The 26003-nt window shown below is 45.4% G+C and overlaps 1 protein-coding gene across 7 annotated transcripts in view; it reads left to right on the forward strand.

Annotated features, from left to right (window-relative positions):
- SECISBP2 (SECIS binding protein 2) overlaps positions 1–26003 on the forward strand; it is a 303042-nt gene that overhangs the window by 110206 nt on the left and 166833 nt on the right. For all 7 annotated transcript variants that reach the window (XM_029618469.1, XM_029618450.1, XM_029618477.1 and 4 more), the window contains one exon: positions 23050–23193. In XM_029618469.1, the coding sequence (XP_029474329.1) occupies positions 23050–23193 (144 nt within the window). The remainder of the gene's footprint in view (positions 1–23049; positions 23194–26003) is intronic.

Here is a 26003-nt window from a genome sequence, read left to right on the forward strand (position 1 = left end):
AGGAAAGAGTAAACACTGAATGGTTGTACATTGGAAGAAGGTGTGAGGGCCTTTTATTCTGAGTAGGCTTACTTGAACAACCACGTTTTTAATTTCTTTTTGTTCATACATGGTTCAAGGCACAGGTCAGGCGTAGGGTGTTCCAGAGAGAGTGGGTTGCTGCATTGTGTGTCTCTCGTACAAGGGACTCTGTTCTTCATGTTTGCTGGGTGGGGAAGGTCCCTCCCCGGCAGTGCTTGCAAAACAAGCCCAGGGTCGCTCTTCTCAACGCTTGGCCAAGGCCGTTCCCGGGTCGGTGAACCGCGGACTTTTTGGGTGTTTCGGGGCTGCTTGGAGCAGAGGAATCGATTCTGTTGGGATCACCCCCCTCCGGCAAGTCTAGGCCATGTTTTTCGTTGGAATTTGTACTTCTCATGCACAAATCCTATCTGGCCAGTTTGCAGGAGGAGGAGGACCCTTCACCAGGTCCCCTGCCGGCCAAACCTCCGTGGCTGGCCCCTCCACTCGCTCCTGCGGCTCCGGATACACAGGGGTCTGTCCAGGTGCGGGCGGAGCCAGGGGCCCCTTCTCCCCCCGGACCCTCCGCCTCTAGTAACTCCGGATCCGGATATGGACTTGGCTGGGACGCTCCCCCCTTTGGAAGGGGATGACCCCCGGGTTCTCCGTTTATTTCAGAAGGAGGAATTGGAACCCCTCATTCCCTTTGTATTTCAGGAGTTAGGGATTGAGGGGCCCCGGCGGATACTCTCACTGCCGCGCTGCCAGTGCACATGGACCTGGTCCTGGCGGGACTCGGGGCTCCTGCTTGTGCTTTTCCCTTCCATCCCGTGCACAAGTTGCTGCTCCTCCGGGAATGGGAAGCTCCCGAGGCGAGGCTCCGCTTCGGGAGAGCCATGGACAAGCTTTATCCTCTCCCGGAGGACTGCCTGGAAATGCTGAAAATTCCCACAGTGGATGCTTCAGTCTCCGCTGTTACCAAGCACACCACTATTCCAGTGGTGGGAGCCACAGCCTTGAAGGATGTACATGATTGCAAGCTTGAATTCCATCTTAAGCGTATCTTCGAGGTTCTGGCCTTGGGAGTCTGGGCAACTATCTGCAGCAGTCTCATGCAGCGGGCAAGCCTTAGGTGGGTTCAACAATTGCTCGGCACCCAGGACCTCCCATCTGCAGAGGTGGAGCTGGCTGAACGGTTGGAAGGTGCCATTGCATATGGGGTGGATGCTCTGTATGATCTCCTCTGTGTCCAGGCAAAAGCGATGGTCTCGGCGGTATCCGCCAGAAGGCTCCTCTTCTTACGCAATTGGTCAGTGGACCCATCGTCCAAGGCGTGGTTGGGCACTCTGCCTTTTAAGTGTAAGACGCTCTTAGGTGAGGACCTTGAACACCTTATTAATTCTTTGGGTGAGAACAAGGTTCATAAGCTACCCTGAGGACTGACCAAAACAATCCCGAGCCTTTGTGCCTTCTCGTTCCCGGTTCCGGGGCCAATGTAGATATAAGGCTCGAGGACGAGGTGCCTCCTCTAGAGGTTATCCTTCCAGGTCTCAATCTTGGTCTCAGCCCTTTTGAGGTCGCCAGCCCTTCCACGAGGGGGCATCCCAGCGTACCACACCGAAGCCCGCTTCCCAATGAGATTCGGTCGACCCATTCCTCTGTTCCCAACCTAGGTGGTCTTCGCTCCCTGTTTTTCGAGGAATGGGTCAAAACCATATCGGACCAGTGAGTTCTCAAGATTATCCGAGATGGTTACGCTTTAGAATTTTATCGAGATCTGCTGGACCTCTATGTAGTCTCTCCTTGCGGACATCTGAAGCGAGATGCGGTGGACCAAACTCTTACCAGGCTCCTGAAGCTGGACGCCATTGTCCCAGTTCCAGCAGAAGAAATTGGCACCGGCCAGTATTCCATCTACTTCATCGTACCAAAGAAAGAAGGTTCCTTTCGCCCGATCTTGGACCTCAAAAGGGTCAACCGGGCTCTCAAGGTGCCACATTTTCGTATGGAGACCCTGAAGGCAGTCATAGCAGCTGTTCATTCGGCGAATACCTGGCCTCTCTCGACCTGACAGAGGCTTATTTACACATCCCAATTCGCCACGAGCACCAGAAGTATCTTCGCTTCCACGTCCTGGACCAGCATTTTCAGTTGCGGGCGCTGCCCTTCGGTCTAGCCACCATGCCGCGCACCTTCACCAAGGTCATGGTGGTGGTGGCGGCTGCTCTCCGCCAGGAAGGAGTCCTGGTCCATCCTTACCTGGACAACTGGCTCATGAGGGCGAAGTTGGAGGTTCTCTGCCGGCAGGCTGTCAACCAGGTCTAGCTCTCCTTACCTCTCTCGGGTGGATAGTCAATTTCCCCAAAAGCAATCTACAGCCTTCCTAGGTGTTGGAATTTCTTGGGGCACGCTTCGATACCCGGGTCTGCAAAGTGTTCCTACCCCGCGCTCGAGCTCTCAAGCTTATTGACCAGGTGCGCAACCTTATCTCGCTCCCAACTGCATGGGACTACCTCTAGGTCCTGGGAATTATGGCCTCCACCATCGACCTCGTCCCCTGGGCTTTTGCGCATATGCGACCGTTACAGAGAGCTTCGCTATCCCACTGGCAGCAGGTGTCAGAACAGTTTCAAACGATTCTCCCGCTTTTGGCCTCTACAATCGCCGACATGCAGTGGTGGCTATTGCGTCCACATCTTCTGAGGGGAATGCCTCTTCAGACTCCACAGTGGATTATAGTCATTACAGATGCCAGTCTCTCCGGCTGGGGAGCAGTTTGCCAGTCTCGGACCACGGAGAGGTATTAGTCCCCAGTCCAATCCCGCTGACACATCAATTGTCTGGAGGCCCGGGCGGTTTGACTGGCTCTACAAGTGTTTCTGCCCCTGCTCCGCGGCAAGGCGGTGCGGGTCCTCTCCGACAACTCCACCACGGTAGCTTATATCAACCGGCAGGGGGGCATTCGGAGTCGCCTTGTGGCCCTGGAAGCCAGCGGCTCCTTGCCTGGGTGGAGCATCACCTGGACTGTCTGGCGGCCTCCCACATAGCGGGCAAGGAGAAATGTGCAAGCCAATTTCCTCAGTCGCCAGCGTCTCAATCCGGGAGAGTGGGAGCTCTCGGATGGAGCCATGGATTTGATCATCAGCAGGTGGGGTCCTCCTCACCTGGACCTCATGGCGACCTTGAGCAATGCCAAAGCCAACAGGTTCTTCAGCCGCTGGAGGGAGCACTGTTCGGAGGGAGTGGATGCTCTAGCTCTCTCCTGCCCCTCAGATGTCCTCCTCTACATATTTCCTCCGTGGCCTCTTGTGGGAAAAGTTCTCCAAAGAATAGAACTTCACAAGGCCGGTTATCCTGGTAGCACCCGAATGGCCCCGCAGACCGTGGTTTGCAGATCTGGTCAACCTGGCGGCGGACGGGCCTCTTCGTCTCGGTCATCTTCCTCGTCTGCTTCGGCAGGGTCCCGTATTTTTCGACCAGGCGGCCAGGCTTTTGAACGGAGACATTTGAGGCGTAAAAGCTATAAGGAGGAAGTTATCTCCACCCTCCTGCGGGCTCCTAAGCCATCTACTTCTTTGGCTTATGTACGCGTTTGGAAAGTTTTTGAGAATGTCTGTTCTGAGTCGGGAGTTTCGGCACGCTCAGCACTGGTTTCGGTGGTTCTTTCCTTTCTCCAGAAGGGTCTCTCCAAGGGTCTTTCCTTCAGTTCGTTGCGCGTCCAAGTGTCCGCTGTCGGCTCTCTCCTTGGTCGAGTGGAAGGTCATACTTTGGCATCTCACCCGGACGTTGTTCAGTTTTTGAAGGGCACCAAGCATTTGAGGCCGCCCGTCCGTTCCACATGTCCGTCCTGGAGTCTCAATCTAGTCCTTAGGGCTCTCTGTGTGGCTCTGTTCGAACTTCTCCATCGGGCTACTCTAAAGGATCTTATGCTTAAGGCGGTTTTCTTAGTTTCTATCTGTTCTGCTCATCTGGTTTCGGAGATTCAAGCGTTGTCCTGTCAGCAGCCCTTTCTGCGTTTTTTCTGATTCGGGGGTCTCTCTCAAAACTGTTTCTTCCTTCCATGTCAATCAGTCGGTGAAGCTTCCCGCGTTCTCTCCGGAGGACGTCGCGGGTCCCGTTGGGGGCGATCTTCGCCGGCTTGATGTGAAACGCATGTTAATACGGTACCTCCAGGCCACCAATGAGTTTCGGATCTCCGATCATCTTTTATATCTTCTGGAGTGGTCCAAATAGGGGCAAGCAGGCTTCTAAGACTACTATTGCTCGGTGGTTGAAGGAGGCGATTTCCTCGACCTATCTTTGCCAAGGCCGGACGGTTCCTGAAGGCTTGAAGGCTCATTCTTTGCGTTCTCAGGCTACTTCGTGGGCGGAGAGTCAATCGGTCTCTCTGCAAGAAATCTGCAGGGCCGCTACATGGACATCCCTGCATACCTTTGCTCGACATTACCGTCTTGATGTGCAAGCACCAGTTTTTGGATCTTTTGGTCGGCAGGTGCTTCGAGCGGGACTGTCTCTGTCCCACCCGGTTTAGGGAAGCTTTGGTACATCCCACGGTCTGGACTGATCCGGGTACGTACAGGGAAAGGAAAATTAGTTCTTACCTGTTAAGTTTCGTTCCTGTAGTACCGCGGATTAGTCCAGACACCCTTCCCTGTTTTTTCCTTTTCTGCCGTCCACTCGAAGCTTTCCCTACAGGTCTCTGGATGAATGTCACCTATTATTATCTTAAAGACACCGGACGCATCTGTGTTGATGGTCAAGGATATGCAAGAGTGCTATTCTACAGAGACCATTCCTTGTTGGTAATTGTTTAGTTTGTTACTCATTTGAGTCTTGATTACTTGCTTGATCTTTTTTCTTGGTTATCTTGGTTCTTCTCTGCTTTGACAATGGTTATACTGAAGGGCTGCGGGGTAGGCTGTGTCCTGATATAGGATACCCTTTCAATTTTGGTCTGTCTCCATCTGCTGGACAGGAGGCTCAACAAATGGTCTGGACTGATCCGCAGTACTACAGGAACGAAAATTAACAGGTAAGAACTAATTTTCCTTTGGCTTGCAGACATTGACATGAGTGAAAACGCCACAACAAACCCTGCTCAAGTCTGGGCATAATTTTTGAGTGGACTCTACACTCAGGCCTCCAGTAGGGGTGAGAATTAAACTTTTTGTAAAAGAGTGGCGGAAGATCACCAAGGACTGTTAAGTCCTCAGACTTGTGGAAACTGGCTACCATTTGCATTTCTTTAGCTTGCCAGTGCTGCATCATTGTTTGCCTTCCATCCAGATCCAGCTCACTCAACCCAACTCGGCCTCAAGGTTGAGTTGCTCTCAGCCATCAGACAATAGAATCTGTCCCTCTCAAAGACTATGACAAGGGGTTCTAACTGTGTTATTCCTATATCCTCAAGAAGTCAGAGGGATTGAGACTCATTATGAATTTACAAAGTTTGAACAAGAGCCTGAGAGAAGTTCAAAGTAAACTGACTGAACAAAATTATGCCCTTCATTCAAGCAGGAGACTGGATATGTGGCCTGGGTCTGAAGGATGTGTATACTCACATACCCATACATCACTCCCATTGGCAGTACCTCTGTTTTGTAGTGGATTCTTCTCACTATCAGTACTGGGTTCTCCATTTTGGACTCTCCATGGCCCTAAGGGTCTTCATGAATGCTTAGCCATAGAGGTGGCATACCCTCATCACCAAGGAATGTGTGTCTTTCCTCACATGAATGATGGCTAGTAACAGGATCTTCCCAAGCTGGGGTGTTGGACTCCCTGCAGAAGATGATCCACTTCCTTCAGTAGCTAGGGTATATTATTAACTTCATCAAGTCAAACCTTGCTCCTATCCAAGCAATCAAGTTCCATTTGAGCATGGAGTCGCTTCCTGGAGGAGAGAGCCTTCCTCCTGTCAGAGTGACTATTCTATCTTTTGGCCTTGTTCCAGAATCTGCTGTAGCAGGATCAGGTTCCAACCTAAGTTCTAGTGGTCCTGGGACATTTGGTGGTGGTAGTGCAGATACTTCCAATGACCTGTCTCAACATGCGGATTTTCCAGTCAATGCCGTCTGATGAAGTCACTCACATGACATGGCTAATTCAATCTGCTGTCTATGGAGAAATCTTTTTGTGGTAAGCACGCTTGCTTTTTCTATTTTTTTTTTCTTGCTGATTTTGTTGCTTCTCTATAAGACATAAACCACTGCTTCCTGTCTCCTGTGCACAGCCGACTTGCAGGAAAAATTGGGGCAAGCTGTTGTACTGCTTTACCAAAAAGGGGGGGAAGGAAGGAAATAGAAAGTGGGCAACATTGAATAGGTACAGTTTAAACTATGGAATTATCAAATGATAGGAAGTTGCCAAAAGGCCAACAGTCAATCAACGAGAGAAATTTGCCCAGACAACAGGAAGCTGCAACCTTTGCAAAAGTGAAGGAAGCCAACTGTGATCTATCAGAAACAGAGCAGGTGATGGACTTGTGATAAACTTATGGTTTGGAATTGCCAAGAAGTGCTTCTTAGAGCCTCCCTTCAGATGCAAATGGGTATTGTTTAACTTGACAGCAACAGCCAATGGTGTGCCCAGTGTCACCTAATGCGTCATAGCAAGACTGCTGTGATGTAGACTAAGAAAAATGCATGAGCATCAATGCAGCAGCAGACTATTCTGTAACTGGAGCTGATTTTGCATCACTAGCTGAATTGCACTAAGGAGAAAACTGCAGAGTTTCCTATGCTGAGATTCAAGTGCCGAGGAGAGAAGGACCCTGAAAACATTGGCACCTCCTCTCGGAGAACTTCAGCTGACAATTGAAGGCATTTCTAGTTTAGCTTTAGGAGTTTTAGTTCTTTTGGTTTTATCTTGCAAATAGAGAGCTGGGTTCACAAGGATAGGATAAGGAAAGATAAACAGTTTTGCTAAGTAAAGCTTGGCATGAATTATTGTTGTGTGTTAAATTGTTTTGTGACTCATAAGTGTCCTGGGTTTGTAAGGGGATCATCCCAATTAAGACAGACCACAAAGGTAGAAAAACTAGGACAAAGGGGGAAGGCAGACAGTCACTCAGCAGTCCATGGTTCGGAGGAATGTATCTTTGAAGGATACTAATGAAACTGGAGAGTTAGGGCATCCCAACAGAGAAGTTCCAATAAAAGCAAAAGTAGCCTATGTGCCTATAAGTAAAGAATCACTTAAGCTAAAGAATTCCAAATTATCCATATCAACTGAAAAGAAGGTTGTTAATACAAACAAAAAATGCACTTTGAAATGTCTATATGCCAATGCCAGAAGTCTAAGAAGTAAGATGGGAGAGTTAGAATGTATAGCAGTGAATGATGAGATAGATATAATTAGAGACCTGGTGGAAGGAGGATAACCAATGGGACAGTGCTATATTAGGGTACAAATTAGACCGCAATGATAGGGAGGATCAGCTTGGTGGGGGTGTAGCACTTTATGTCCGGGAGGATATAGAGTCCAACAGGATAAAGATCATACAAGAAACTAAATGCTCAGAAGAATCTATATGGGTAGAAATCCCATGTGTGTTGGGTAAGAGTATAGTGATAGGAGTATAATGCCAAGAGAGATCAGGGAAGCTAAGCAATTTCCAGTGAAGTAATAATGGGAGATTTGTTACCCCAATATTGACTGGGTAATTGCAACATCAGGACATACTAGAGACACAAAATTCCTGAATGGAATAATCGACTGCTTCATGGAGCAATTGGTTCAAGAACCAATGAGAGAGGGAGCTATTTTAGATTTAATTCTTAATGGAATGCAGGATTTGGTGAGAGAGGTAACGGTGGTGGGGCCACTTGGCAATAGTGGTCATAACATGATCAGATTTGAACTAATGACTAGAAGGGGGAAAATATGTAAATCTACAGCTCTAAAACTAAGTTTTCAAAAGGGAAACTTTGATAAAATGATGAATAGTTAGAAAAAAACTGAAAGGTGCAGCTGCAAAGGTTAAAAGTGTACAACAGGCATGGACATTGTTTAAAAATACAATCTTAGAAGCGCAGTTCAGATGTATTCCATGCATTAAGAAAGGTAGGAGGAAGGCAAAATGATTACTGGCATGGTTGAAAGGTGAGGTGAAAGAGGCCATTTTAGCCAAACAAAAAACCATCCTTCAAAAATTGGAAGAAGGATTCATCTGAAGAAAATAGGAAAAAGTGTAAGCATTGTCAAGAATAAGTGTAAAACACTGATAAGGCAGGCTTAGAGAGAATTTGAAATGAAGTTGGCCGTAGAGGCAAAAACTCATAATAAAAACTTTTTTATATATATATATCCGAAGCAAGAAATCTGTGAGGAAGTCAGTTGGACCGTTAGATGACTGAGGGGTTAAAGGGGCACTTAGGGGAAGATAAGGCCATTGCAGAAAGACTAAATGAATTCTTTGCTTCTGTGTTTACTAATGAGGATGTTGGGGAGATACTGGTTCCAGAAATGGTTTTCAAGGGTGATGATTAACAACATTAGAAATTACCATTCTGGTCAGACCAAGGGTCCATCAAGCACAGCATCCTGTTTCCAACAGAGGCCAAACCAGGCCACAAGAACCTGGCAATTACCCAAACACTAAGAAGATCCCATGCTACTGATGCAATTAATAGCAGTGGCTATTCCCTAAGTAAACTTGATTAATAGCAGTTAATGGACTTCTCCTCCAAGAACTTATCCAAACCTTTTTTGAACCCAGCTACACTAACTGCACCAACTACATCCTCTGGCAACAAATTCCAGAGCTTAATTGTGCATTGCGTGAAAAAGAATTTTCTCCAATTAGTCTTAAATGTGCCACTTGCTAACTTCATGGAATTCCCCCTAGTCCTTCTATTATCCGAAAGTGTAAATAACCGAGTCACATCTACTCGTTCAAGACCTCTCATGATCTTAAAGACCTCTATCATATCCCCGCCTCAGTCGTCTCTTCTCCAAGCTGAACAGCCCAAACCTCTTCAGCCTTTCCTCATAGGGGAGCTGTTCCATCCCCTTTATCATTTTGGTTGCCCTTCTCTGTACCTTCTCCATCGCAACTATATCTTTTTTGAGATGCGGTTACCAGAATTGTACACAGTATTCAAAGAGCGACACAGGCATTATGACATTTTCCGTTTTATTAACCATTCCCTTCCTAATAATTCCTAAAATTCTGTTTGCTTTTTTGACTGCTGCAGCACACTGAGCCGACTATTTTAAAGTATTATCCACTATGATGCCTAGATCTTTTTCCTTGGTGGTAGCTCTTAATATGTAATCCTACATCAAGTAACTGCAGCAAGGGTTATTTTTCCCTATATGCATCACCTTGCACTTGTCCACATTAAATTTCATCTACCATTTGGATGCCCAATCTTCCAGTCTTGCAAGGTCCTCCTGTAATGTATCACAATCAGCTTGTGATTTAACTATTCTGAATAATTTTGTATCGTCCGCAAATTTGATAACCTCACTCGTCGTATACCTTTACAGATCATTTATATATATATTGAAAAGCACCGGTCCAAGTACAGAACCCGGAGGTACTCCACTGTTTAATCTTTTCCACTGAGAAAATTGACCATTTAATCCTACTCTGTTTCCTGTCTTTTAACCAGTTTGTAATCCATGAAAGGACATAGCCTCCTATCCCATGACTTTTTAGTTTTCTTAGAAGCCTCTCATGAGGGACTTTGTCAATCGCCTTCTGAAAATCCAAATACACTACATCTACCGGTTCACCTTTATCCACATGTTTATTAACCCCTTCAAAAAAATGACGCAGATTTGTTGGGCAAGACTTCCCTTGGGTAAATCCATGTTGACTGTGTTCCGTTAAATCATGTCTTTCTATATGCTCTACAATTTTGATCTTTAGAATAGTTTCCAATATTTTTCCTGGCACTGAAGTCAGGCTCACTGGTCTATAGTTACCCGGATCAACCCTGGAGCCTTTTTTAAATATTGGGGTTACATTGGCCACCCTCCAGTCTTCAAGTACAATGGATGATTTTAATGATAGGTTATACATTTTAACTAATGGATCAGAAATTTCATTTTTGAGTTCCTTCAGATGAACTATACCAAATCACTGTGAACCTGGAAGATATAGAGGGCCAGATTGACAAGCTAAAGAGTAGCAAATCACCTGGACCAGAGGGTATGCATCCCAGGGTTCTGAAGAAACTAAAAAATGAAATTTCTGATCTACTAGGTTACAAATTTTATCATTAAAATTATCCATTGTACCTGAAGACTTGGAGGGTCGCCAGTGTATTCCCAATATTTAAAAAAGGCTCCAGGTGCTATCCAGGAAATTATAGACCAGTGAGCCGGAGTTCATTGGTGGGAAAAATAGTGGAAACTATTCTAAGGATCAAAATCACAGAGCATATAGAAAGACATGGTTTAATAGAACTCAGTCAGAATGGATTTACTCAAGGCAAGTCTTCCCTCACAAATCTTCATTTTTTTGAAGGGGTTAATAAACATGTGGATAAAGGTGAGCCAGTAGATGATGTGTATTTGGATTTTCAGAAGGTGTTTGACAAAGTCCCTCATGAGAGGCTGCTAAGGAAACTAAAAAGTCATGGGATAAGAGGTGGTGTCCTTTCTTGGATTACAAACTGGTTGAAAAACAGGAAACAGTAGGTTTAAATGTTCAATTTTCTCAGTGGAAAGGGTAAACAGTGAAGTGCCTCAGGGATCTGTACTTGGACCAGTGCTTTTCAATATATTTATAAATGATCTGGAAAGGAATACGACGAGTGAGGTAATTACATTTGCAGATGATACAAAATTATTCAGAGTAGTTAAATCACAAGTGGATTGAGATAAATTGCAGGAGGACCTTGCGAGACTGGAAGATTGGGCATCCAAAAGGCAGATGAAATTTAATGTGGACAAGTGCAAGATGATGCATGCTGTAGTTACACGATGTTAGGTTCCATATTAGGAGCTACCACCCATGAAAAAGATCTAGGCATCATTGTGGATAATACATTGAAAATGTTGGCTCAGTGTGTTGCAGCAGTCAAAAAAGCAAATAGAATGTTAGGAATTATTAGAAGGGGAATAGTGAATAAAACAGAAAATGTCATAATGCTTCCGTATCGCTCCATAGTGAGACCGCACCTTGAGTACTGTGTACAATTCTGGTCGCCGCATCTCAAAAAAGATATAGTTGTGATGGAGAAGGTACAGAGAAGGGCAACCAAAATGATAAAGGGGATGGAACATCTCCCCTAAGAGGAAAGGCAAAAGAGGTTAGGGCTGTTCATCATGGAGAAGAGATGGGGGGGGAGGGGATATTATAGAGGTCTTTAGAATCACAAGAGTTCTAGAATAGAACTAGGAGGGTACTCCATGAAGTTAGGAGGTAGCATATTTAAAACTAATCAGAGAATATTCTTTTTCACTCAGTGCACAATTAAGCTCTGGAATTTGTTAAGAACATAAGAACATAAGAAAATGCCATACTGGGTCAGACCAAGGGTCCATCAAGCCCAGCATCCTGTTTCCAACAGTGGCCAAACCAGGCCATAAGAACCTGGCAAGTACCCAAAAACTAAGTCTATTCCATGTAACCATTGCTAATGGCAGTGGCTATTCTCTAAGTGAACTTAATAGCAGGTAATGGACTTCTCCTCCAAGAACTTATCCAATCCTTTTTTAAACACAGCTATACTAACTGCACGAACCACATTCTCTGGCAACAAATTCCAGAGTTTAATTGTGCGTTGAGTAAAAAAGAACTTTCTCCGATTAGTTTTAAATGTGCCCCATGCTAACTTCATGGAGTGTCCCCTAGTCTTTCTACTATCCGAAAGAGTAAATAACCGATTCACATCTACCCGTTCTAGACCTCTCATGATTTTAAACACCTCTATCATATCCCCCCTCAGTCGTCTCTTCCCCAAGCTGAAAAGTCCTAACCTCTTTAGTCTTTCCTCATAGGGGAGTTGTTCCATTCCCCTTATCATTTTGGTAGCCCTTCTCTGTACCTTCTCCATCGCAATTATATCTTTTTTGAGATGCGGCGACCAGAATTGTACACAGTATTCAAGGTGCGGTCTCACCATGGAGCGATACAGAGGCATTATGACATTTTCTGTTTTATTCACCATTCCCTTTCTAATAATTCCCAACATTCTGTTTGCTTTTTTGACTGCCGCAGCACACTGAACCGACGATTTCAATGTGTTATCCACTATGACACCTAGATCTCTTTCTTGGGTTGTAGCACCTAATATGGAACCCAACATCGTGTAATTATAGCATGGGTTATTTTTCCCTATATGCATCACCTTGCACTTATCCACATTAAATTTCATCTGCCATTTGAATGCCCAATTTTCCAGTCTCACAAGGTCTTCCAGCAATTTATCACAATCTGCTTGTGATTTAACTTCTCTGAACAATTTTGTGTCATCTGCAAATTTGATTATCTCACTCGTCGTATTTCTTTCCAGATCATTTATAAATATATTGAAAAGTAAGGGTCCCAATACAGATCCCTGAGGCACTCCACTGTCCACTCCCTTCCACTGAGAAAATTGCCCATTTAATCCTACTCTCTGTTTCCTGTCTTTTAGCCAGTTTGCAATCCACGAAAGGACATCGCCACCTATCCCATGACTTTTTACTTTTCCTAGAAGCCTCTCATGAGGAACTTTGTCAAACGCCTTCTGAAAATCCAAGTATACTATATCTACCGGTTCACCTTTATCCACATGTTTATTAACTCCTTCAAAAAAGTGAAGCAGATTTGTGAGGCAAGACTTGCCCTGGGTAAAGCCATGCTGACTTTGTTCCATTAAACCATGTCTTTCTATATGTTCTGTGATTTTGATGTTTAGAACACTTTCCACTATTTTTCCTGGCACTGAAGTCAGGCTAACCGGTCTGTAGTTTCCCGGATCATCCTTGGAGCCCTTTTTAAATATGCTATCCTCCAGTCTTCAGGTACAATGGATGATTTTAATGATAAGTTACAAATTTTTACTAATAGGTCTGAAATTTCATTTTTTAGTTCCTTCAGAACTCTGGGGTGTATACCATCCGGTCCAGGTGATTTACTACTCTTCAGTTTGTCAATCAGGCCTACCACATCTTCTAGGTTCACCGTGATTTGATTCAGTCCATCTGAATCATTACCCATGAAAACCTTCTCCATTACGGGTACCTCCCCAACATCCTCTTCAGTAAACACCGAAGCAAAGAAATCATTTAATCTTTCCGCGATGGCCTTTTCTTCTCTAAGTGCCCCTTTAACCCCTCGATCATCTAACGGTCCAACTGACTCCCTCACAGGCTTTCTGCTTCGGATATATTTTAAAAAGTTTTTACTGTGAGTTTTTGCCTCTACAGCCAACTTCTTTTCAAATTCTCTCTTAGCCTGTCTTATCAATGTCTTACATTTAACTTGCCAATGTTTATGCTTTATCCTATTTTCTTCTGTTGGATCCTTCTTCCAATTTTTGAATGAAGATCTTTTGGCTAAAATAGCTTCTTTCACCTCCCCTTTTAACCATGCCGGTAATCGTTTTGCCTTCTTTCCACCTTTCTTAATGTGTGGAATACATCTGGACTGTGCTTCTAGAATGGTATTTTTTAACAATGACCACGCCTCTTGGACATTTTTTACTTTTGTAGCTGCTCCTTTCAGTTTTTTTCTAACAATTTTTCTCATTTTATCAAAGTTTCCCTTTTGAAAGTTTAGCACGAGAGCCTTGGATTTGCACACTGTTTCTTTTCCAGTCATTAAATCAAATTTGATCATATTATGATCACTATTGCCAAGCGGCCCCACCACCGTTACCTCTCTCACCAAGTCCTGTGCTCCACTGAGAATTAGATCTAAAATTGCTCCCTCTCTCGTCGGTTCCTGAACCAATTGCTCCATAAAGCTATCATTTATTCCATCCAGGAACGTTATCTCTCTAGCGTGACCCGATGATACATTTACCCAGTCTATATTGGGGTAATTGAAGTCTCCCATTATTACTGCACTACCAATTTGGTTAGCTTCCCTAATTTCTCTTAACATTTCACTGTCCATCTCACCATCTTGACCAGGTGGACGGTAGTATACCCCTATCACTGTAGTCTTCCCTGATACACAAGGGATTTCTACCCATAAAGATTCAATTTTGTATTTAGTCTCATGCAGGATGTTTATCCTGTTGGACTCTATGCCATCCCGGACATAAAGCGCCACACCTCCTCCCGACTGCTCCTCTCTGTCATTGCGATATAATTTGTACCCCGGTATAGCACTGTCCCATTGGTTATCCTCTTTCCACCATGTCTCAGAGATGCCATGTCTCTGAGATGCCAGAGAATGTGGTTAGTGCAGTTAGTGTAGCTGGGTTTAAAAAAGGTTTGGATAGGTTCATGAAGAAGTCAAGTAACTGCTATTAATCAAGTTGTCTTAGAGAATATCCATAGGTATTACTGGTATCAGTAGCATGGGATCTACGTAGTGTTTGGGTGCTTGCCAGGTACTTGTAGCCTTGATTGGCCACTGTTGGAAACGGGATACTAGGCTTGATGGACCCTAGGTCTGACCCAGTATGGCAATTTCTTATGTTCTTATAAGTTTGTTGTTGTCCAAGTTAGTTACTTTTTCCTTGTACGTGCCAGGATCAGTCCAGACCGTGGGTTGTTCCCCCCCCCCCCCCCCTTCCAGCAGCTGGAGTCAGAGCAAAAACTGAAAGGGCGCTCTCTCATAAGCTGGTGCGCGCCCTCTGTAATCTTTCAGTATTTCTCTGACTCCAGCAGATGTGGGTTGCACCTTCGGTTCTCCAGTGTCGGTTCTCCAGTGTCTTTTTTCCTTTCTCTGACACTCTTGCCTGGATGGATCATAAGTAAAAAAAAAAAAATAATAAAGTTATGGGGGGACAGTGAGGATTTTTCCTCTGTGGATAGTTCTGCTGGGACTTGCAGGCAGAACTTTTGCTCAGTGGTAGACTTGTCTTTTCATTGCGCTTTGCTGTCATTTGGGGGTAAGTTGTATATTTTCCCTCCTTACAGGTGTTTATTTGGCTACCTTAGGGGTGAATGTTGGTAGTCCAACCTCTCCCCCTCGATACCGATCTGCTGCCTGAGAGGTCGTTTCCTCGGGTCAGCCCTAGAGTTGCAGAGACACGGCATTCCTCAGACTCTTTAAAAAAAAACAAAAAACAAAAACAATGGGTCGTTTCGGTTGCAGTGCAAGCGCAGCCTTTCTTATTGCCTGCAGTCTCCAGAGGTATTTGGATTTCAGCTTATCTCCATGCCATGTCCATCGCGATGCAGTGCTTGTGGTGAGCCCGGATCGAGGCTCTCACGTGAAGTCCTGTGTGCCAGGTGCCTCCCCGGTGGGGAGGGCACCTCGAGGCCTCGGGTGGTCTGTTTCACGCGCAAACGCGTGCCAGGCTCAGGGAAGGTCGGCTGCGTTCCCGTACGACGCAGGAATGGCAGCCATCTTGGATCCTCATACAAATGCTCTGGCGCGGCTCCCGGCTGAAACAGGCCCAGACCGAGATTCTTCACCGCCGGTTCTTACTCTGGCTCATCTCCCCGACGCAGAGCCGCCATCGGAGGATCCAGCCCCTCCTCCTACCATCCCCCCACTTGGAGCCCTTCCCGGCTGAATTTATTTTGCTGATGCACAATGCCTATTTGGCGAGGCTTTACCAGCACTAGGACCCTGCACTAGCCCCGCCCCCAACCAAAGTGATCAGATTGGGGGACCCTCCAGATCTGGCAGGGCTTTCTCAGGGCTCTGTACCACCAAGGGGTAGGTACAGCACCAGGATTGCCTCTTTGTCCTCCAGCTCCAGGGGCTCCTTCAGGATCCTGTAGAGTTCGAGCGGTGTCCTGCCTGACTGTGCCTGACCCCCCCCTCCCCCGGTTGACCCGGTGGTGGACCCAGACTTGGATGATCCTAGTCTTTTGGCGCACGTGGAGGGAGATGACCCTCTGGTCCTGCGACTTTTTCAGAAGGACGAGTTGGATTTCCTTATTTCGCTTGTCCTGGCAGAATTGGATATCAAGGCGCCCCAGGAGACCCCTGGACCCAGTACAGTGACACAGAAGAAAGGAGACCCGGTCCTGGCAGGCCTTCGGCCTCCATCGAGGACCTTTCCTTTTCATCCTATGCTCCTCCAATTGTCCAGGGAATGGGAAACTCGGGAGGCCGCTCTGCGGGTCGGCAGAGCGATGGACAAGCTGTACCCACTCCCAGAAAAGTCCCTGGACCTGCTGAAGGTACCGAAGGTGGATGCTTCCGTTTTGGCAGTCTCGAAGAGGACAACTATTCCAGTGACTGGAGGAGTAGCCCTCAGAGACCTGCAGGACCGCAAACTTGAGGTTTACTTGAAGAAGGTTTTTGAGGTATCTGCCTTGGGGGTTAGGGCTGCAGTGTGCAGTTCCCTAATGCAGAGAGCAAGTCTCCGCCTGGGGAGGCTCAGCAGGCGGAATAACTTGAGGCCGATTATTGCCTATGGGGCGGACGTTGTCTATGATCTTCTCAGAGTCCTGGCCTGGTCCATGGTTTCAGTGGTCTCGGCTAGACGTCTCCTCTGGCTCAAACTGGTCAGCGGATTTTTCTTCCAAGTCTCAGTTGGGCTCCCTCCCCTTCAAGGGTAGGTTACTGTTTGGAGAGGAGTTGGAGCAACTCATTAAGTCGCTTGGAGAGAACAAAGTACATAAATTACCAGAAGATCGCCTCGGGCCTCCAGGACGTACAGCACCACACCATACCGTTTCAGAGGACAGCGACGTTTCTGCCAGGCTAGGCCAGTTCTCCCTCTTCACGATCACAGTCCTGGCCTCATTCTTTTCGGGGACGATGACCAGCTCGAGACGCCCTCCCCCAGGGGACTTCTGCTAAATCCTCCCATTGAAGCTTTGTCGGCCCACTCCTCGACGCCTGGCCCTATTCTACGAGGAGTGGGTCAAAATTACCTCAGACCAATGGGTTTTGGATATTCTACAGCACGGTTACGCTTTAGAATTTGCTCGTCCTCTCAGAGACAGGTTTGTCTTCTCCCCGTGCGGATTAAGAAAGCAGGGGGCAGTGCAGCAGACACTGGAGCGTCTCCTGGATTTGCGGGGCCATTCTCCCTGTGCTGCTGCCGGAACACGGGTCCGGCCATTATTCCGTCTACTTCGTCGTCCCCAAGAAGGAAGGCTCTTTTCGACCAATCTTGGATCTCAAGCTAGTCAACAGGGCTCTCAGGATTCCACACTTCAGGATGGAAACCCTACGTTTGGTTATTGCTGCAGTTCACTGGGGAGAGTCCCTGGCGTCCCTAGATTTGATAGAGGCTTATCTTCATATTACCATCCTAAAGGACCATCAGCGCTTCCTTCCCTTCAAGGCTCTAGGACAGCATTTCCAGTTCCAGGCTCTGCCATTCGGTCTAGCAACTGCTCCTCACACCTTCACCAAGGTAATGGTGGTGGTGGCGGTGGCCCTGCAGAGGGAAGGAATTCTGGTCCATCCCTGTCTGGACGATTGGCTCATCTGGGCGAAGTCCAGGGATCTGTGCCAGCAGGCGATCGAGAGAGTATTACTCCTCCTCCAATCGCTCGGCTGGGTCGTCAATTTTGCCAAGAGCAGCCTTACTCCGTCGCAGTCCCTCGACTTTTTGGGAGCTCATTTCGACACCAAAGTGGGCTCAGTCTCTCTTCGTTTGGATCGGGCTCAATCCCTCCTCAATCAGGTTCAGCGCTTTCTGGTCCTTCAGCTTCCCACAGCATGGGACTATCTCCAGGTACTGGGCTCCATGGCCTCCACAATAGATGTAGTGCCTTGGGCGTTTGCCCACATGTGGCCCTTACAAAGAGCATTACTCTCCCGTTGGAAGCCGGTGTCTCAGGATTTTCAGGCTCCTCTACAGATACCACCCTTAGCCAAGGACAGCCTGGCCTGGTGGCTCATTCTCGATCACCTGCTACGAGGGGCAGCCCTGGAGGTCCCACAATGGGTGATCATTACAACCAACGCCAGCCTCGCCGGATGGGGGGCAGTGTTCGGACGGCAATCAACACAGGGTCGATGAACACCAGTACAGGCAGCTTGGCCCATCAACTGTCTGGAGGCAAGAGCAGTTCATCTTGTGCTGAAGCTCTTCCTTCCCCTAGTCCAGGGTCGATCAGTTTGAATCATCCCCGACAACACGACTACGTAGTGTACATCAACCATCAGGGAGGGACAAGAAGACTCCATGTCGCTTGGGAGACTAACAAGCTCCTGCTGTGGGCGGAACTCCACTTGTCCCATCTGGCGGCATCTCACATTGCAGGGGTCGAAATGTTCAAACGTATTTGAGTCGCCAATGCTTAGACCCTGGGGAATGGGAACTGACCCAGGAAGCAGTATCCCTCCTCTTCACGCGATGGGGGACTACCCATCTGGATCTCATGGCCACTCAAAGGAACGTGAAGGCTCTGCGCTTCTTCAGTCGCAGAAGAGAACATGGCACAGAGGGCGTCGATGCCCTAGTCCTCCCATGGCTGCGGAACCTCCTGCTCTACGTGTTCCCGCCTTGACCCCTGGTGGGAAGGGTGTGCCGAAGAATAGAGAGTCACCAGGGGTCAGTGATCCTGGTGGCTCTGGAATGGCCTCGACGGCCATGGTTTGCAGACTTGGTCAATCTAGCGGTGGACGGCCCACTTTGACTGGGACATCTGCCGAATCTTCTACGACAGGGACCAGTATTTTTCGACCAGGTAGATCGCTTCTGTCTAGCGTCCTGGCTTTTGAACGGCGCCGGCTGAGAAGACGGGGCTAACCAGAGGCGGTTATCTCCATTCTTCTCAAGGCTAGGAAGACTTCCACCTCCATATCATATCATCTGGGTCTGGAAAGTTTTTGAGTCTTGGTGCCAGTCCACACAACTTTCTCCACATCATACGACCATATCCCAGATCTTGTCTTTCTTACAGCGGGGACTGGAGATGGGATTAGCCTACAATTCCCTCAGAGTTCATTTGGCAGCTCTTGGTGCTCTCGTTCATCATCAGGATGGATCTCCTCTTTCGGCACACCCGGACATAGTCCGGTTCTTGAGAGGAGTAAAGCATGTGAAACCACCGATCCGCAATTGCCCTTTGTGGAGCTTGAATCTAGTTTTTCGAACGCTAGGCGGTCCACCTTTTGAACCTCTGAAAAGAGCTACTCTCAAGACAGTTTTCCTGATTTCTATCTGTTCCGCTCGCAGAATCTCGGAGCTGCAAGCCTTGTCTTGTAGAGAACCTTACCTACGCTTCACAGATTCGGGACTATCCTTGTGTACTGTACCATTATTTCTACCAAGGATCCAGGGGCGATCCGGGTAACTATAGACCAGTGAGCCTGACTTCAGTGCCGGGAAAAATAGTGGAAACTATTCTCAAGATCAAAATCGTAGAGTATATAGAAAGACATGATTTAATGGGACACAGTCAACATGGATTTACTCAAGGGAAGTCTTGCCTAACAAATCTGCTTCATTTTTTTGAAGGGGTTAATAAACATGTGGATAAAGGTGAACCAGTAGATGTAGTGTATTTGGATTTTCAGAAGGCGTTTGACAAAGTCCCTCATGAGAGGCTTCTACGAAAACTAAAAAGTCATGGGATAGGAGGCGATGTCCTTTCGTGGATTACAAACTGGTTAAAAGACAAGAAACAGAGAGTAGGATTAAATGGTCAATTTTCTCAGTGGAAAAGGGTAAACGGTGGAGTGTCTCAGGGATCTGTACTTGGATCGGTGCTTTTCAATATATATATAAATGATCTGGAAAGGAATACGACGAGTGAGGTTATCAAATTTGCGGATGATACAAAATTATTCAGAGTAGTTAAATCACAAGCAGACTGATGCATTACAGGAGGACCTTGCAAGACTGGAAGATTGGGCATCCAAATGGCAGATGAAATTTAATGTGGACAAGTGTAAGGTGTTGCATATAGGGAAAAATAACCCTTGCTGTAGTTACACGATGTTAGGTTCCATATTAGGAGCTACCACCCAGGAAAAAGATCTAGGCATCATAGTGGATAATACTTTAAAATCGTCGGCTCAGTGTGCTGCAGCAGTCAAAAAAGCAAATAGAATGTTAAGAATTATTAAGAAGGACTGGTTAATAGAACGGAAAATGTCATAATGCCTCTATTTCGCTCCATGGTGAGACCGCACCTTGAATACTGTGTACAATTCTGGTTGCCACATTTCAAAAAAGATATAGTTGCGATGGAGAAGGTACAGAGAAGGGCAACCAAAATGATAAAGGGGATGGAACAGCTCCTTTATGAGGAAAGGCTGAAGAGGTTTGGGCTGTTCAGCTTGGAGAAGAGACGGCTGAGGGGGGATATGATAGAGGTCTTTAAGATCATGAGAGGTCTTGAATGAGTAGATGTGACTTGGTTATTTACACTTTCAAATAATAGAAGGACTAGGGGGCATTCCATGAAGTTAGCAAGTAACACATTTAAGATTAACTGGAGAAAATTCTTTTTCACTCAACGCACAATAAAGCTCTGGAATTTGTTGCCAGAGGATGTGGTTAGTGCAGTTAGTGTAGCTGGGTTCAAAAAAGGTTTGGATAAGTTCTTGGAAGAGAAGTCCATTAACTGCTATTAATCAATTTTACTTAGGGAATAGCCACTGCTATTAATTGCATCAGTAGCATGGGATCTTCTTAGTGTTTGGGTAATTGCCAGTTTCTTGTGGCCTGGTTTTGGCCTCTGTTGGAAACAGGATGCTGGGCTTGATGGACCCTTGGTCTGACCCAGCATGGCAATTTCTTATGTTCTTATGTTCTTAAAGGTGGTCTCATCTTTTCATTTGAATCAGTCAATGGAACTACCATCATTCCAGGACGAGGAGTCCAGAGGGCTTAGACGCCTCTATGTAAGCATATTCTCCTTCGATACCTGGAGACTACCAATGACTTTCGTTTGTCAGATCACCTCTTCTTCCTCTGGAGTGGTCCCAGGAAGGGAAACAAGGCTTCTAAAACCACCATTGCCCACTGGCTCAAGGAATCAATTTCTGTTGCGTATGTTGGTGCTGGGCGACCACCGCCAGACGGTCTAAAGGCTCATTCACTCCGAGCTCAAGCAGCCTCCTGGGCAGAAAGCCGAGCGGTCTCTCCGCAGGAGATCTGCAGAGCAGCTACCTGGAAGTCATTGCACACATTTGCACGTCACTATCGCTTGAATCTTCAACCATCAATCGTGGGCTCTTTTGGAGCTCAGGTCATTCGAGTTGGGCTATCAGTGGCCCACTCTACTTAGGGAAGCTTTGGTACATCCCTCGGTCTGGACTGATCCTGGTACGTACAGGGAAAAGAAAATTATTCCTTATCTGCTAATTTTTGTTCCTGTAGTACCATGGATCAGTCCAGACACCCACCCTAAGAATTGGGTTTTTTTTGGTGGGAAACACTTTTCAGCTCGACTGTCTAATCTTTTCAGGACCGGTATGGGTCTGACTAAGAGTTCTTGTTGCAAGTTGCATTTTTACGGGTTATTATAGTTATTATAATTATTATTCAATATCTATTGATCCATCCAAGGTTTTCTTTCTGGCTTTATTATACTTTATACTGAAGGATTACAGAGGGCGCACCAGCTTATGAGAGAGTACCCGCTCAGTTTTGGCTTTGACTCCATCTGCTGGAAGGGGGGAGCACCCCATGGTCTGAACTGATCCATGGTACTACAGGAACGAAAATTAGCAGGTAAGGAATAATTTTCTTTTGTAACTTTCAAATGTGTTAAATTATATATCAAATATTCATATTTAAAGTTTTTTATAAAACTTTTGTGTGTAATAATTGACAAATAACACGCTCTACTCCTCTATTCGGTATTGTGTGCATTGCTGCTGCAACAGTGAGCAGCTCATACTGCAGATATGGGCTCTAACCAGACTGTCTCAATAGTGCCCTGACCCATCTGCCTGTTTACCTTCAGATGGCCAAATGGGACAGAGTAAGATTCTGTGTGAATACAGTTGAAGGACTGGACTGGGAGTTTGGAGGCACAGTTGTGCGCTTTTGATATGAGACCCAGGAAATTGTTATTCTCAAAGCAGTGTCCTGATCCTTTCTTTTTGACGTTCACTGAACTTTTATGCAGACTGCACTCATCCTTGACTGATGAATGATGTGTTTTCTCATCATCCAACCAGACCAGTCCAGATGCATGGGTTATGCGCCTCAGTCAGCAGATGGAGACAAAGAAGAAAAGGCTCACTGACAACAGGCCTTATAGAGTCCCATGCTGCCCTCATCCTACCAGTATTCTGTCTCCAGCAAATGGTAGGCAGGCATGTGTTATGTCATGTGAAGAGGAATATTTGGATTAGACTGCTCCTGGAATGATTAGTTCCGGGACTCCCTCCCTTAGTTGAGCCTTCTGGGCAAAAGTCTGAGGAATTCTTCACCTAGTGGAGCTGTGCTGCCTGCCTTGCTGTTGTCCTGCCTTTGTCTTGCCAACATTGTCTACCCTGTGGTCTTGCTGTGTCTGTCCTGCCTCTCTGTGGTCCCTAGTGTCCTGCCTCTCCCAGTCTGTCTCAGCCTGCTTTCTGGTATTGACTTCTGCCTTGTACTTGGACCATTCTCTTGCCTGCCGCCTGCCTTGGAACTTTACAAAGATCTAGACCCCTCTGTTGCTTTCCGCCTGCCACTGACGCTGGCTCTGGACCTGGACTACTCTCTGCTCTTGGCCTATACCCAATGACCCTCTGATTGCTGCCTGCTCTGCTTACCCCTGGAATCCGAAGGCTCAACCTGCGGGGACCGGAACTGGTATAGGTAAAACTCTAGCTCAGGACATGTCCACCAGCAGGCGGTGTGGGCCTAGCAGGTTTGCCCTCTAGGCTGTGCCAACCACACCCCAGTACAAGAGTCCACTTCACTTACCCTTCTCTGTCTCCATTTGCTATTTAGGGAACATAACCCATGCATCTGGACTGGTCTGGATAGACTCAAAGAAAGGACATTTATCAGATAAGTGTAAATTTCACTATTTTTTAATTGTTGGTAATAGATTATTCTTCCCTTTTGGTTTTAGTCTTACACTGGAAGAGAACTGGTTTCTGCTTTCAGAGAGAATTATTTGCTTTCTGATCTACAAACTCCTGAAACAGATAAAATACCAGAAAAAAAGCCCGGGCAGCGAAATTTATCAGCGTTGGAAGCAAGGAAAATGCTGGTGGTGAGTTAATTTAGTTACATTTAGAAACCTTCATTTAAGGATTGCTGGGGAGCCCACCATGTAAGTAAGTAATAGAATAATTATTGCTTGTCTGTTACGATGGAGTCTATTTATACTCGGCCATTACCTTGTATTGTCTGCTCCCAAAAGCCTTCTGTTCAAGAGCAACTATAAAGGGCTTTGACCAGACCAAGTTTGAGTAATAATGTTTGTAACTATCTTTCCTTGTTTAGGAGACAGATTTCTGTTTTTAAATTTCTCATCCCCTTACAAACATGTAGACAACATGGAGCAAATTTTTTAAAGATAAAAATCACTTGCACAAGTTTTCATGGATTTACTTTTACTTTAGTTGTATTCACATTTGATTTTTTTCACCTAGAAACAAATTACAAGCTAAAAAAACACAAAATAGGGTGAATACAACCATAAAATCTTATTATACAATCAAACAATTGCAACATAGCACATACAGACTATAAACTTCATCTAAAAATGTAACTGTCCTGCTGCTAGACAATCTTTAACCAAGCATTAGACCATTAGATGATCAAGGGGTAAAAGGAGCACTTAGGGATGACAAAGCCATAGCAGAGAGACTAAATTAATTCTTTGCTTCAGTATTCACAGAGGAAGATGTAAGAGAGATATCCATGCAAGAAATGATATTCAAAGGTGATGATTCAGAGGAAATGAAACAAATCTCAGTGAACCTGGAAGATGTACTAGGGCAAATTGACAAACTAAAAAGTAGCAAATCACCTGGACCAGATGGTGTACATCCCAGAGTACTGAAAGAACTGAGAAATTAAATTGTGGACCTGCTTTTGGAAATTTTGTAAATGATCAATAACGTCATCTCTAATACATGAAGACTGGAAGGTTGCCATTGTAATGCCAATTTTTAGAAAAGGGATCAAGGGGTGAACCAGGAAATTACAGACCAGTGAGTCTGTCTGTACAAGGCAAAATTTATTTATTTTTATTTATTTAGATTTTTATATTCCACTTTTCGCACATTTTTCAGCACTTCAAAGCAGATTGCATTCAGGCACTGTAGGTATTTCCCTATTCCCAGAGGGCTTACAATCTAAGTTTATATCTGAAGCAATGGAGGGTAAAGTGACTTGCCCAAGGTCACAAGAAGTGACAGTGGTAGAAACAATCATAAAGAACAAAATTGCTGAACCTATAGATAAGCATAGTTTAATGAGACAAAGCCAACATGGATTTAACCAAGGGAAGTCTTGCCTCACAAATTTGCTAAATTTTTTTTGAGGGTGTAAATAAACATGTTGATAAAGGTAATATATAGTGTATCTGGAGACCTCTTAAGAAATTTAATAAATCATGGGATAGGGGGCAATGTCTTATTATGGATTACCAACTGGTTAAAAGATAGAAAAAAAAGAGAGTAGAGCTAAATGGTCAATTTTCGCAATGGATAAAGGTGAATAGTAGAGTGCCCCAGGGATCTGTTTGGGGACCGATGCTTTTTAATATATTTATAAATGATCTGGAAATGGGATCAACAAGTGAGATGATCAAATTTGCTGATGACACAAAATTATTCAACGGTGTCTAATCACAAAATGATTGTGAGAAATTGCAAGAGGACATTGTAAAACTGGGAGACTGGGCATGCAAATAAAAAATGAAATTTAATATAGACCAGTGCAAAGCGATGCACTTATTTATTTATTTATTTATATATATACCGAGGTACAGCTGACAATGCCTTCACTCCGGTTTACATTACAACGAACCAGTTACATTTGAATTCATAACATTAAAACAGAGATTGAAACAGAACATAAACTTAATAAAAGTTAGTAAGTACATTGAACATTAGATAAGAATGTATGCAACGCTTGATGTTGACGGTTGAAGCCGTTAATGAGAAGGAAGGTTTCTGCAAGTCGGGGCGAGTGTCAGAAGGGTTGCTGGAATAAAAAGGAGCGAGAGGTGGATATGAAAAGGATTTATGCTCTGTTATCAATGGGTGCACAATCATTGTAAGACTGTGAGAGTAGCCATTCTTTAAGTTCTTTTTTTAAAAGATTTAAAATTTTCTTGTGAATTGAGGTGTAGAGGTAATGAGTTCCATAATTTTGGACCGACTATAGAGAATGGCTCTATTTCTGGTGGAGGAAAGTTTGGCTTGTGGTAATGAAGGGACATCCAGTTGAATTTTATATGTAGATCTTGTTGTACGTGATGATTTATGCAGATGTATAATATTGTCCAGGGCAGTGAAGTCTGCTTTGTGAATTGTCTTGTGTAGAATTGTGATGACTTTGTACTCTATTCTTTTTTTAACAGGTAGCCAATGTAAGTTGTGGAGAACTGGGGATATATGATCGGATTTTCTTTTACCAGTCAGGACTCTGGCAGCTGCATTTTGGAGTAACTGCAGTGGTCTTAAGGTTGCATTGGGAAGGCCAATTAGAAGGGAGTTGCAGTAGTCTATACTGGAGAAGATGAGGGTTTGAAGAACGGTTCTGAAATCCCGGGGGTGAAGCAGCGGTTTTAGGTGTTTGAGTATTTGAATTTTGAAGAAGCCTTCTCTTGTTTTTGTTGCGATGTGTTTTTTAAGATTTAGCTCATTATCTAGCCAGAAACCCAGATCTTTAACGTTGTCTTTGAGTTGGATTTGAATGTTGTCAAATTGGAAGGGAGGAGTGTATGTTATACCAGAGTTTTTTCTTGTAATTAGTATACATTCTGTTTTGCTCATATTTAAGCATAATTTTAGGTTGTTTAGCAGTTTTCGTATTGCTTCCAGGTGTGAGGCTGCTTTTGACATTGAT

This window comes from Rhinatrema bivittatum, chromosome 1 (assembly GCF_901001135.1).
Source record: "Rhinatrema bivittatum chromosome 1, aRhiBiv1.1, whole genome shotgun sequence".
Taxonomy (NCBI): domain Eukaryota; kingdom Metazoa; phylum Chordata; class Amphibia; order Gymnophiona; family Rhinatrematidae; genus Rhinatrema; species Rhinatrema bivittatum.